This window comes from Suricata suricatta, chromosome 1, assembly GCF_006229205.1.
Source record: "Suricata suricatta isolate VVHF042 chromosome 1, meerkat_22Aug2017_6uvM2_HiC, whole genome shotgun sequence".
NCBI lineage: Eukaryota > Metazoa > Chordata > Mammalia > Carnivora > Herpestidae > Suricata > Suricata suricatta.
Genome location: NC_043700.1, coordinates 49,385,077 through 49,397,739, shown reverse-complemented (window position 1 = coordinate 49,397,739; position 12,663 = coordinate 49,385,077). Strand labels below are relative to the sequence as shown.

General features: G+C 51.1%; 1 protein-coding gene across 1 annotated transcript in view; it reads left to right on the top strand.

Moving 5' to 3' along the window:
* Positions 1-758: 758 nt before the first annotated feature.
* XKR6 (XK related 6) overlaps positions 759-12,663 on the top strand; it is a 43,834-nt gene continuing 31,929 nt past the window's right edge. The window contains exons 1-3 of the mRNA XM_029950468.1: positions 759-829; positions 968-1,050; positions 1,128-1,299. Of these exons, the coding sequence (XP_029806328.1) occupies positions 759-829; positions 968-1,050; positions 1,128-1,299 (326 nt within the window). The remainder of the gene's footprint in view (positions 830-967; positions 1,051-1,127; positions 1,300-12,663) is intronic.

Below are 12,663 nucleotides of genomic sequence, written 5' to 3'. Positions count from 1 at the left end.
ACGCCATGTTGGTCCAGGGACTGTCCCAGGGTCGCTTCTCCTGGGGAAGCCGATGGGTGAATACTCCCAATCCGCACTTAGCAGTTTTGCAAGTACCTTCACAGAGAGACTGTGGAGCACGCTGCTGAGATTCTAGGGCTCACAATCAGTCCTGGGCGTGAGTCCCAGCTGCCCCATCCTTGCTCTGTGACCTTGGGCAAGTAAAATACCATCTCAGATTGCTCCTGTGTAGAAAGGCACGGTAATAATATCTGTCTGATGAGACAGCCGTGAGGGTTAAATAAGATGGCATATGAGAAACTTCTAGCAAACTGCCTACCTCATAGAAAACGTTCAACAATTACTCACAGGAGAGGGATAGTGTGGCCAGTGAGTGAAGAGTCTGTGGTGCTGGCCAACTGTATTATATGCTGCTGCCATCTCAAATTCTGTTCCGAATGTGCTGAGGTATGAATGAATGAATTATTAAGCATTCTCTGTCTGAGGGAGGAGACAAGGCTGTTTCTGTTCTTGTTATGGGTTCTTAGATGAAGATCCTTGTACGGACACATCATTTTCTTCACTTGCACCTGCAATGTGTTAAATGAGAATCCACAAGAGATCTTTATCCCCATTTTATGGATGAAGTGACTGAGGGTCAGGATGTTGATATGATTCTGGCCATCTCCGGGCTGGTCAGTGGAAATGACAGAAAAGGCCTGCACCCATAATTCCTGGTGTGGCTGCCTTCTGCCCTGCCAAGGACTGGGTGGCATAGGATGGGTGCTCTCGACTACGACAGGCTCCTAGAAGAAGCTCGTGCTTCCTCCTGGCCTTGGAGCCCCAGGAAGTGAGGCATCTCCAACCTGGAAGGGGATCCAAGCCCAATTAGACACCGTCTCCCACGCCTACCCTCAGCCAGCGTGGAGCTGGCAAATGTTATGATCTCACCCCTGTCCATATGGCTAAGCTGTTGTCCCACCTCCAGTGACCTCTTCCATGGCACTGCTGTCAAGAAAGGGAAAGGCAGGTCAGAGCTGGGTCACCAAGAGGGACCCTTCTCCCTGCAGGGTATGGAATAGTTATAGCGTATCTGCATCTTGTAGAACAGGAACTGGGGAATTATCATTCATCTCCTTATTTTACAGGTGAGGGTCTGGGGTCAGGCAAAGGGGGCAAGGAGTCCCAGGCCCTCAAGCTAGTCAACTACAGAGGCAGCCGTGGGACCCAGGCTTCCTGGCTCTCAGCCGGTGCTCTTCCTGCCATCCCTGCTGTCCCAGCCCAGAATGGGGACACTGTCAGGGAGCAAACAGCCGGAGTGTGAGGCTTAGGCAGCAGAAGTCTGGCCTGGGGGGTGCAGGAGAATGCCCCGGCCTTTGCCAACCTCTCTTGCACCTGACTTGGGGGGGCCTCCTGGGGAGGTTGGACTGCCCAGGACATTGATGAGTGGACCTTAGCTGTGCGTCACCTGGCAATGTGCTTTGGCACAGTGCAGACTCCACTCAATGCCACCGTCTATTCCTATTTTTAGCTTACTTCCCTGGGTGGCCCCAGGAAATAGCACACATGACGTTGTCTGGCTTCCGAGGCAGGAGACAGGCCTGGATATAGAAGAGGACTTGGAGGAGCAGAGGCTGCATTCCTGGGAGATGCTGAGGCCCTTCCATGAGGGACAACAGCCTTAGGGTGGGTAGATGGACGTGGCCTGGGAGGAACAGCCCGAGTCCTGTAGTCCACTGATTCAGAAAGATCTCTGAGTAGCAGACTAGACCTTATATGGCCTGCAGGCTCAATGTATCATTAGGGCCTAAGAGCTCATTTGGTCTCATCCACTCCTTTCAATAAGAAGGAAACACAGGAGGCACGGGTGTTCCCAAGGTCACACAGCAGCCAGGACATGGCAGAAGCAGAACAGCCTCGAGGCCAGGGTCAAGTCCATCTGTGAGTTGTCACATAGATTCCTCAGTCCATTTCTCACTCACCAACAGCAGCATTCACAGCCAGAGCCTAAGTACTAAACTCCTGCATCATTGAGACAGTGATTATATCTTCCGTTGGAACTGACAGAGCCGTGGGATGGGAGAGGAGGGCACGATCAAAGGAAGAATGGTAGGGACTAGGGTGGGTCTCCTGTACCTAGCGCAGCACCTGGCATGCAGTGGGAACTCAATTATGTCTGTCGAATGCTTGAATACAAATGGGAGGGTCTGGGTTGCTGCTTGTGAGAGTCTGAAAGGGAAAAGCTGGGGCAAATGAATGAATATGGGATGAATATGAGAGAATAAATCACCAGGGTACATGATTCCCAAGAGCTACCTCAATTCATTTCATTCAATTCAATTCAATTCCTGCACCGCAGATACACTGTGGGCTAGAAAGGGGATACTGGAGTGTTTTAGCCACACGCTGCACCTGAGGCTTACGACAAAGGCACAGGCATGTCCTCCTGCCTGGTGTGCCTATGGTTCCTGGGGTCACTGCACTGGTGGGGAAGGGGAGAGTCATGTTTATATGTTTATCACATGATTCAAAGCCCCTGGCAAAGTGCAGGTGACTTCACCTTGGATCGATGGGCCCCTCTCAGAGTTGGGAGGTACTTTTACAGCCACAAATGATTTCCCTCATTTAGGCAGAGCTGATCTTTCCCATTCCAGTGCTGCAGCCTGTGTGCCCAACAATGCCCTTTTACCAGGATGCAGGCAGAGCAATCCTGGTGGGGGCCTGTTGTCAGAAGTCTTCATTCAAATCTGGGAACAGCAGAGTCGCCTTTCCCCGTTGTGGACATGGCAGTGTTTCCCCTTCCAAGCGAAAAAGCACAAGGCAGTGCTAGTGATGAGCTTTCTTGCCTGGTTGGAAAGAGCATGTGCTGGTCAGAGCAAAGAAGCAAATGCAGTCACATAATCAGTCAGGGCTGGGGACCTGGGCTGGGCCAGAGTGAGGCTCAGAGACAAGAGAGGGAGGGAGGAAGGGTGGGGAAAAGGCCTGCCGAGCTGCTCCAGGTCCAGGTCCTGGATGTCCCAGTGGAGACTCAGGATGATCCCGAGCCTGGAGGTAGGGAGGCTTTCCTTAAATCTGCCCTGGGCACTTTGAATATAAATGTATGAACTTTCTAGAGCTCAAGGAAGTATTTGCAGAGCTGTCTGATTGGTTCATTCTTTCATGAGACAGACACTGAATGCCTACCAAGTGCCAGGCAATGTACCATGCATCTGGTATGCAAAGATAAACCAGAAACCCAAAACTTGGTCTCTGGCTTTCTGGGAGCTTATAATAGGGAACAAGAAGCATTTCTCCAATATGTAGATTTTCAAGATGCTTCAATATGTATTTTTTAATGTTTATTTATTTATTTTGAGAGAGAGAGAGAGAGAGAGAGAGAGAGAGAGAGAGAGAGAGAGCATGGGCAAGGGAGGGGCAGAGAGAGAGTGGGAGAGAGCATCTTAAGCAGAGTCCAGGCTGTCAGCCCAGAGCCTAAAGTGGGGCTTGATTCCACAAACTGTGAGACCGTGATTTGAGTTGAAATCAAGGGCTGGATGCTCAACTGACTGAGCCACCCAGGCGCCCCAAGGTGTTTCAGTATTTTTAATCAAGTTCTTGCAAGGTCTCAGGGAAGTAGCCTGGGCCCCTCTGTGCTGATGGGGAGACAGGGCAGAGGGTGGTGTGGGGCAGTTGTCACCCATGCTGTACTCTTCTGAGCCCTGGAATGTCAGAGGATGCTTAGGCTACCCTTCAACCAAGACATATCCAGGGGGACTGTAGATGACACTCAGTGACTCTACCTCCCTTCCCTGCTTTCCCCTGCTGTTTCCCCTGGGCTCTGGCAAAGAAATGCCATTTGATGCCTGCCTTCCCAGATACATGCCCCGTGCCCACCACCGTTGCTCAGCTGATGTCAGGGGCTTTGGAGAGAAGGGCTAAAAATAGCTCTGATTTGATGTGTGCTCTCAGGGGTGAGTTGGTGGCTAGCCCCTCCACCTTTCCTCTATACCAAGGGCATTTCAATGGGAGTGTGTGTATGGGGGGTGTCTTTGGGGGGGGCAGAGGCTTCCAGGGCCAGCTAGGTAGTGGAAGGTTCTAGAGTCTGTGCTTATACTCAGAGAGAGCCTGTGGCCCACAGCTGTGGCTGCATGGGCACAAACATTGCCCTGTGCCAGACCTGAGGCACCCTCAACCCACCTGGACCTGGCATTTCAAGTGGTTTTGGGGGAAGCTGCAGGCAGACTTGTGTGTGGACACGTGTGTGTGCTCTTGTGGGTGTTGGGTGCGCTGTGCTGTGTCTGTGATAAAGTCTCCCCAAGAGGGCACCTGGCTGGCGCAGCTGTGATCCTCACTAGCTGGGAGTGTCTGACATCTGACAGCCCCAACACATTTGCTCCTGCCTTCCTCAGCTGTCCGGAGAGGGGCAGAAAACCCATCTTATTGCAGCGTTATCCTGCCGTGCTGGTGGTTAAGTTTTCTCTTGTGCACAACCCAAATCTTTCCTGCTTTTTCAGTGAGTTCCTGGCCCCATTCCGGCCATCTACCTTGGTGAGTCTGCACTTCATGTATTTGAAGCTAGGGTTGCAGGCATCTCCTGGCCAAATGAGACCAGTGTTCCATTAAAGCAGGGGTTACACCCACTTTAGCGCCTCTGCTGGATGTTCACCATGGTGGGCCAGGGCTGCTGGGTATACAGATGCCTGTCCTGGGGGTTCAAAGCTAGCTGGGAGGCATCTCTTTATGTAAGTGACTTTGCCACAGCGTGGGCTGTGAGCAGAGCTATGGTGGTGGAGGCGAGGGGCCTCCAGGAGTGGAAAACCGAGCCAAACAAACAGGCTTGAATTTGACTTTCTAATTTGGGTATCCTGTTTCATCCCTCTGAGCCTCAGTTTCCTGATCTGTAAAATGGGGATAATAGATTATCTAATACACAAGGTTGTTGAAAGGAGTACGTGAGACAGGGATGGAGGGGGAATGAGAGAAAGATAAGGAACAGGAAGGAAGATACAGTGTCCTGGGTTAGAAGCAACCTGTCTGGACTCCAGCTACCCGGGGTGGATCCCAGTAGCCATGTCCTGGGCTTTCTCTTGCTTCAGTTTCTTCAGTGTAGACGATGTTAAAGTTTTTGTGTCAAATGAGTTAATACCTGTAGAGTGCTTACATTGTGCCCGGCATGCAGAGGAAACCCAATACCTGGGAGCTCTTACTTTACTGGGGATTCAGTATAATGGGAGGATGTGGAGGCAAGTCATTTGATCCAGACATGGAGTAAGGCATGTGGCAGCAGGGCCCTCCTGCTCCAGCCTGTGGGCTATGGACTCCATGGGAAGGAACACAGAGCCACGCCTTGCTGGCTCTCCAGGTGTTGGGGAACAGAATAAACAAAGACATAGAGACAGGCACACACCAGAAGGGCCTGGGGGCAGGGAGCAGGTGTGGGGGAGGTAGAGGAGGCAGGTGACTGAATCCTGGATGCAGAGCCGATGGGGAGCCACCCAGGTTACTAAGCCTAGGTCAGCTTCAATGTCCTCATCTGTGAAATGGGAATGGTGATAGTCCTAACCAGACAGGCTTGCGGACTGTTCCCCCATCCTGTCTGCTGATGTCCCTCAGCTGGGTGAATGAGCTGGAAGAACTGGAGGGACTTCAGCTCTGTCCTGCTGCCTGCTCTTTGCCCCAGGACCGCAGGGAGCTGGGCATGGGGTCCAGTGCTGGGAGCAGCACAGCTGCGATGGAAGAGGCGCCTTAGAATTCCCAGTCAGCACTTTCCTGAGTGGACCTGGGGACCCAGCCCAGCACTTCTCAGCAGGCGACAAGCCCCAGACAGGTGAGGTCTCCACACAAACCCCCTGAAGGCTCCCCCACCCGTCCTTTGGTGCATCCTCTCCTTTGGCCACTGCATGGCCGCCGGCCCTAGATCCTTCCTGTCCTGGGATGTGTGGTCAGAAATGGAGAGGACACCTGGGAGGTGGTGCTCCTACCCCCAGAAGGACGGGCCCGGTGAGAGTGCGGATCTTACAGTGTCACAGCGGCTCTTAGCACCTCGACTGCTACCATGACAAGTCGGGATTCCCAGATCAACCAGGGAAAGTGGAATACGTGTGAGCAGGTCTTGGAGGGGCACTTTGCAAGTTCGGCTAGCAGGGAGCCCCCGGGGGCTTCGGTGGCAGCTAGCCCAGCTTTGTTCTTGATATTGGGGGCAGTGTGTCATTGGACTTGCAAACCCCTGTACCCTTTTACTTCTCATCTGACTAGTATTGCAGGACCCCTGTTCTCTGAGCTGGTTCACAGCTCAGTGCTTTGATGCGGCTTTGGCTTTGCCTCTCTGTCCTCTGTGTCTGCTGGCCCGTTCCCTAGGCGGCCATAATGACAGTTAGGGGCCAGGAACAGGAAGGACTGGGGGGCAGTAGGGGAGGCATAGGTGGGAGGCCACCCCCTCTGCGATCCTGGGTTGGCTGTGACACAGGGGCGCCGTTGTGTGCCTACAGGTGTCCCTACAGCTGGGGCTTAGGCGTGTGAGGCATGTACGTTACATGGTGGCTTGTACGTGTGTATCTCCGTGCTCCGCAGGGCGTGGTGCATCTATGTAGTGTGGCTGTGTGGGTGTATGAATTTCATGTGTAGTTAGCGTGTACACACCGGAGAAGTTTCTGTGCAAAGTGTGAGTACGTTGTGGTAGTGTGCATGCATGTCTATGTGTGGTGTTGGTGTGGAGTGGGTTCTTGAAGGTGATGTGCATATGAAAGCAGCTGCTTACATGTATGTGAGAGAGAGAGAGCACATGTGCCGCACCCACCAGGGTAAAAGTAAAGGTACCTCACTGTGGTCCTGGAGGCATGGTTACTTATATTTAAATGCAACAAAAATCTAAAGACATTTTTTAACAAGTGTGAAGAGCTGTCCAGGTGAATGACTATATTATTATTGGTTTCAGAGAAAAAGTGTGTCTTGAGTTCAAGGTCAGCTTTCTGAGTCTCTCTGGAAAGAGCTGGAACACTTCTTGGCCATGGAGGGGGCCGAGTGTGGCTCCCAGGTGTGGCCACCATGCAGGCCCGGTTGCCAGTGGTCGAGGCAGCCCTGGCTCTGGGGCCCACAGCCCTGGACAGGCTGTTGGGGACTGAGTGCCCCTTGTGGAGTTAGCCCAGACCCACCTGTGGGCTTCAGGGCCCTCCTGGCTGAGCCAAGACCCTGTCAGTTGGGGTGGCCCTCAGACCATTGGCCTCTCCAGCCTCCATGCCTCAGGGCACACGGGAGCCACCCGGCAGGATGGCCACACAGCTGGTGGGCTCAGAGGGCCAGAGGTGGGGACTCGGGCTCAGCCCCGCTGCCTTGTTCAGTCAGCAGATGCTCTCGTTCTGTGCGCGAGGTGCTGTGCCCAGGGGCTGGGGACACAAGAGGTGCAAAGCTCGTCTCTCTTCTGGGCATAGGGTCCTGCAGGAGTGACAGGGTATTTTTTAGAAAATTAATTAATTAAATTTTAAATTCACACCCAAGTTAGTTAGCGTGCAGTGCAATAATGATGTCGGGAGTAGATTCCAGCCATCCATCCCTAACGGCAGGTCTTAACTACCACTCACACACATACCCAGCAGCCCCGTGGTCACTGCTACAAAGAGAGGTTCACAGGCTCTGAGGGCACACACGAGGTCAGCACACCTGGGGTCAGCAAGGTCCTGACTCAGCCTCCCCATCTCCAGAGGCAGGTAATGATGCCCGCCTCCTGCCCTTGGGGGAGGGGGTGTGGTTAAATGAGATGGTGCAGGAAGCCTCTCGGGCCTGGTGCACGCTGAGTGGCTGTTAAAGTTACTCTGACTTGTCATGTCGTTGTCATACTATCCTCTGTTCCTGCCTCCAAGTACCAGCCCTGCAGAAGATTCTGCAGTGTGGGGCTTCCAAAGCAACTAATAGCCTTTGGGAGTGAAGGGCTGAGGCTACGTTTGGGGGAGTGAGGGCAAGTGGAGGGGTGTTCAGAGAGAGGAGGGAGGTAAGAAGAGCCAGAAAGGCAAGACGCTGGCCAGCTCGGGGTGGGCGGCTGCAGGCAGGGAGGGCAGACACAGGGGAGGGGAGAGAGAGAACAGGGCCTGGGGAGAGAGGCTCCTGGTACCATGAAGGCAAGGAGGAACGGCCCCCTCCTCGGGCTCTTCCCCACTGAGGTTGGCCTTCCTACTGGAGCCACTGGGCCTCTACTGTCCCCCTCCCTTGGTGTCTGAGGAGCCTGGTCTAATGGCCCAGCCCTGTGGTCTCCTGGCAGCTTGGCAGCCAGGAGGGCACAGGGCTGTGTCCTCGCATGACCTCAGCCTTGGCATCTCATCTGTACTGAGCCAATTGCATGCTGGTGCAGGGCCCAGGAGGACAGACCATTGCATAGCATCAACCGCAACCCTTGGTGGCTAAAGGGAAGAAGTAGCCCTTCCTGTGGCTTGGCTGGAGAGGATCAGGGAACCCAGGGCCCCCCACGAGCTGGGGATTTGCTGGCTGGGGATAGGTTCATTAGCTCATGGCCAAGGGGGAAGGTGTTATGGTCTTTGTGCATAAGTTCTGTACGTTCTGGGTAAACACTACTGCTGTCAAAGAGGGACGCCAGTGGCTGCTGAGCCCTTGGGAACCCGATGGCGGGGCAGGAGCTGTGCTGTGTGGCTTTGTTTCGGCTCTGCCACCAGATTGCGTCTGCAGATGCCCGTGAGGCAAGAAGTTTGACACTTTCCACCCCCGCCTGGGAGAATCTGGCCAGCTCTCCCCACGGGGGCTTCCTCTGCACCTGTGGGCTGTAGGTCAGATGCAGGGCCTGCCTTAGCCTCCACCTGACATATGCCCAGCAGATTTCTAGTGGCTTCCTGGGGTCACAGCCCTTCCCTGACTGGGATGTGAGCCCTGGAGGAAGAGCCTTATCACAGTGACACCAGCTGGCTCTGAGCAGGAGACTTGCATGCAGAGGAGGAAGGCAGACCTGGGGGTGTTTGGTACTTGCAATTGGAGCCCTGTCCGTGTGCCTGCAAGACCCTGCTTACGATTGTACTTCCTGCTTCAGGATGCCACCCTCGTCTTAGGTCCTTTCATCCCTTCCTAAGGGAAGCTTCTGGAAGCAAGGCCAGACGGAGGCCTGAGGCACCATCTGAGGTGGCCTGAGGCATCATCTGAGGTGGCCATCACTCCCTAGGTGGGATGTAAGATTCCACAGAATTGGGTTCCTGAAGAAGCCAGGTGCTAGCTGAGTTGCGAGAGCTGGGGCATGCTAACTCCGCCCTGCCTGGGTCCCTGGCCTCCCCCCAGCCGCTCCCGAAGCACCTTGCTTGTGTCCAGGGCCTCTGGGGGAAGGGCTGTGGGGCCAGCTCTGCCTGAGAGCCTTATAGCCCCTATGCACTCAGTCCCTGCCCAGGCTCAGGGCAGCCACGGGGGTGAGTCCGGGCCCCTTGGCTGTTGCTCCTCCTGCCCAGGGCTCCCTCAGCAGAGTCCGGTCCTCAGCGGCCAGGTGCTCAGGGCCAGGCCCAAGGAAGGTGAGGCAGAAGTCTTCTTGCTTCTCCTTGGCTGTGGTTCTTGCAGCCCTCCTCCTCGTGAGCAAGCGATTCTGAGTGTTCTGCACATATTCTGGAAACAAGTTCTCCCTCGTCTTCATCAGATATGTGACTGGCAAATATTTTCTCTCATTCCATGGCTTGTGTTTTTATTCTCCTAATGTCATTCACAGAGCAAGCGCTTTTAATTTTGATGAAATCCAATGCATCGCTTGTTTTCTTTTATGGATCATGTTTTGGTGCCCTTAGAGCTCTTTGCTAATGCGACGTCACAGAGATTTCCTCCTGAAAGTTTTATAGTCTTACCTTTCAATCTCTGATACATTTTAAATTAGTTGTTGCTTGGGAAGGACTAATTGTGCCCACATCATTTGTTGAAGAGACTATTTCTCTCCATTAAGTTATCTTTGCACTTTCAATCAAAAATCAGTTTCCCATATATGTTTGGTTCTGTTTCTAGACTTTCGTCTGCTCCTTTGATCCATTTCTCTCTCCTTGCCAATAACGTTCTGTCTTAATTATTATAGCTTTATAGTAAGTTCCAAAATCCAGTACTGAGAGTTCTTTAAATTTGCCCTTTTCCCCTGCCCCCGAATCGTGTTGGCTATTCCAGTTCCTTTGCCTTTTCGTATCAGTTTTAGAAATCTGCTTGTCTGTGTCTGCAAAAGTCCCTGCTGGGATCTTTATTGAAATCATGCTAAATATATATATTAATTTGAAGAAAATTATCATTATGTCATCACTATATTAAGTCTTTCAACCCATGAACATGGTATGTCTCTCTATTATTTATATTTCTTTCACTTATTTTTATGTGTTGTAGCTTCATATTTTATTAGACTTATTTCTAAGCATTTCAGTTTTTGGAGGTATTTTAAGTTACATATATGTATATATATATTATATATGTGCCACCTTTTTTTTTTTTTTAAGAGAGAGTATGTGAGTAGGGAAGGAGCAGAGGGAGAGATTTGAAAGAGAATCTTAAGCAGGCTCCATGCCCAGTTGCAAAGCCCAATTCAGGGCTTGTTCCCATGACTCTGGGATCATAACCTGAGCCGCAGTCAAGAGTCAGACGCTCAATCCACGGAGCCACCCAGGTGCTCCTAAGTGGCATATCTTTTTAAAATTTAGAACTTCAATTTCTAATTGTTCATTAATAGTCCATAGAAATATATTAAATTTTTATGTGCTGGCCTTGTGTCATAAGACTTTACTAAACTTCCTAATTCGTTCTGTGAATTTTTTGTATACTCCTTGGGATTTTCTATCTAGACAAGAGTGTAATTTTCAAATGGGGACAACTTGACTTCCTTCTTTGCAATCTGTACATACTTTATTTCTTTTTCTTGACTTATTGCACTGACTGGGAGTTCTAATCTGATGCTGAGTACAAGTGATAAGAGGAGGGACACCTGGGTGGCTCAGTGGGTTAAGCAGCCAACTTTGCCTCGGGTCATGACTTCGGCTTGCCGTTCGTGAGTTCGAGCCCCGTGTCAGGCTCTGTGCTGACAGCTCAGAGCCTGGAGCCTGCTTCAGATTCTGTGTCTCCCTGTCTCTCTGCCCCTCCCCTACTCACTCTCTGTCTCTCAAAAATAAATAAAAGTGTTAAAAAAAAAAGTGGTAAGAGCAGACATCACTTCCTCGCTCCTGATCTTAAGAGGAAAGAATTCAACTTGTATCATTGTGTATGATATTAACGGTGGGTTTTTGTAAGTGTCCATCCGTCAGGTTAAGGAAGTTCTCTTTTATTTCCAGTTTGTTGAGAATTTCTTCTTTTTTTTTAATTGTGAATTGACGTTGAATTTTGTCAAATGCCCTTTTTCTGCATTAATTAATTAATTAATTAATGTGTGTTTTGTCTTACCAATATTTTTGATTACAGGGGTTGATTTTTGCATAGAGAAGCAGCCTTACATTCTCAAGATGAACCCAACTGGCTACAGTATATCATTCTTACTATATATTACTGGATTTAATTTGCTAATATTTTGTTGAGGAGTTTTGCATCTGTGTTTATGAAGGTGTTGTCTGTAGTTTTATTTTCTTATAAAGCGTTTGTCTGGATTTGATATCAGGGTAATGCTAAACTCATAAAATGAATGAGAAAGTGTTCTTGAATTTTTGGTAAAAAAAAAAAGTGCAGAATTGGTGCTATTTCTACTTTAAATGTTTGATAGACTTTATTTTTCTTAAAAGGGATTATCTAAGTTTCAGGCCCCACAAAACCATTTAGGGCTTTGAGGGTGGGTTTTTCTCTATAATCAGAGGTTTCAAAATTCTGTTTCTGAGAGTGTCACCAGAAGCAGCAGGTGACTGTAGGCCTAGACACCAAACCTGTTCAGCCTCCTGCCTCTTGTAGAAATCACTTATTTCCCACCCCAGCCAGGTTTAGGCAGAGCTATAGCTAACTCCCAGGAAGGCAACATAATTTGGGTAAGACCATCTTCGATTTGCCTGAACTATGACTGGCTGTGTGCCTTGAGGGGAATCACCCCACCTCTCTGAGACTCAGATGTGCCAATGGGAAAAAGAAGGTAACAAAGTATCTTCCCTCAAAGGGCTGGTGAGAATGTGCTCAGAGTACTAGAAAGTTCTTCTGGAGGCAGATATGCGGGGCTTTGAACAACTCCATGGTTCACCAAGTCAGAGGCAGAGACAGAGCTGGGAGAGAATAAGCAGAGTGCACAGAGGGAGGGACGGGAGCGGAACCCCCCCGGGAGGCAGGAGCCGCTGCCGCCGAGCCTTCTGGTCTCCCAGTCAGTCTCACACCCAGGTGAGACTTCTGTGACCCTCCGAGGGGGCATGATTGTATTTACTTTCACAACAAATTCTGGGGTTTGAAAAATGTGGAAACCGAGGCCCCAAGAGGCTAGGAGATGTTCCCCGAGATAACACAGCCCGGAAAAGAACAGGAAGAGGGCGCAGGTGGTTTGCTTTTCCACTGTAGTGAGGGGAGCCAGCTGGACTAAGTTCAGAAGGAAAGAGGTCTGTCCCTGACCAGCACGTGGGTGGGAGCTAAGAGCGCTGGCCCTGGAGCCGGACGCTGGCTTGACACCCCAGCTGGGTAAGCTGAGGAGCATAACCTCCCTGCCGCAGCTTGCCATCTGCAGAATGAGGCTCATGTTGCTTCTACCTCATCGGGTCGTTGCGAGGATTACATGAATAAGTGCAAACTGCTCAGAGCAGCGCC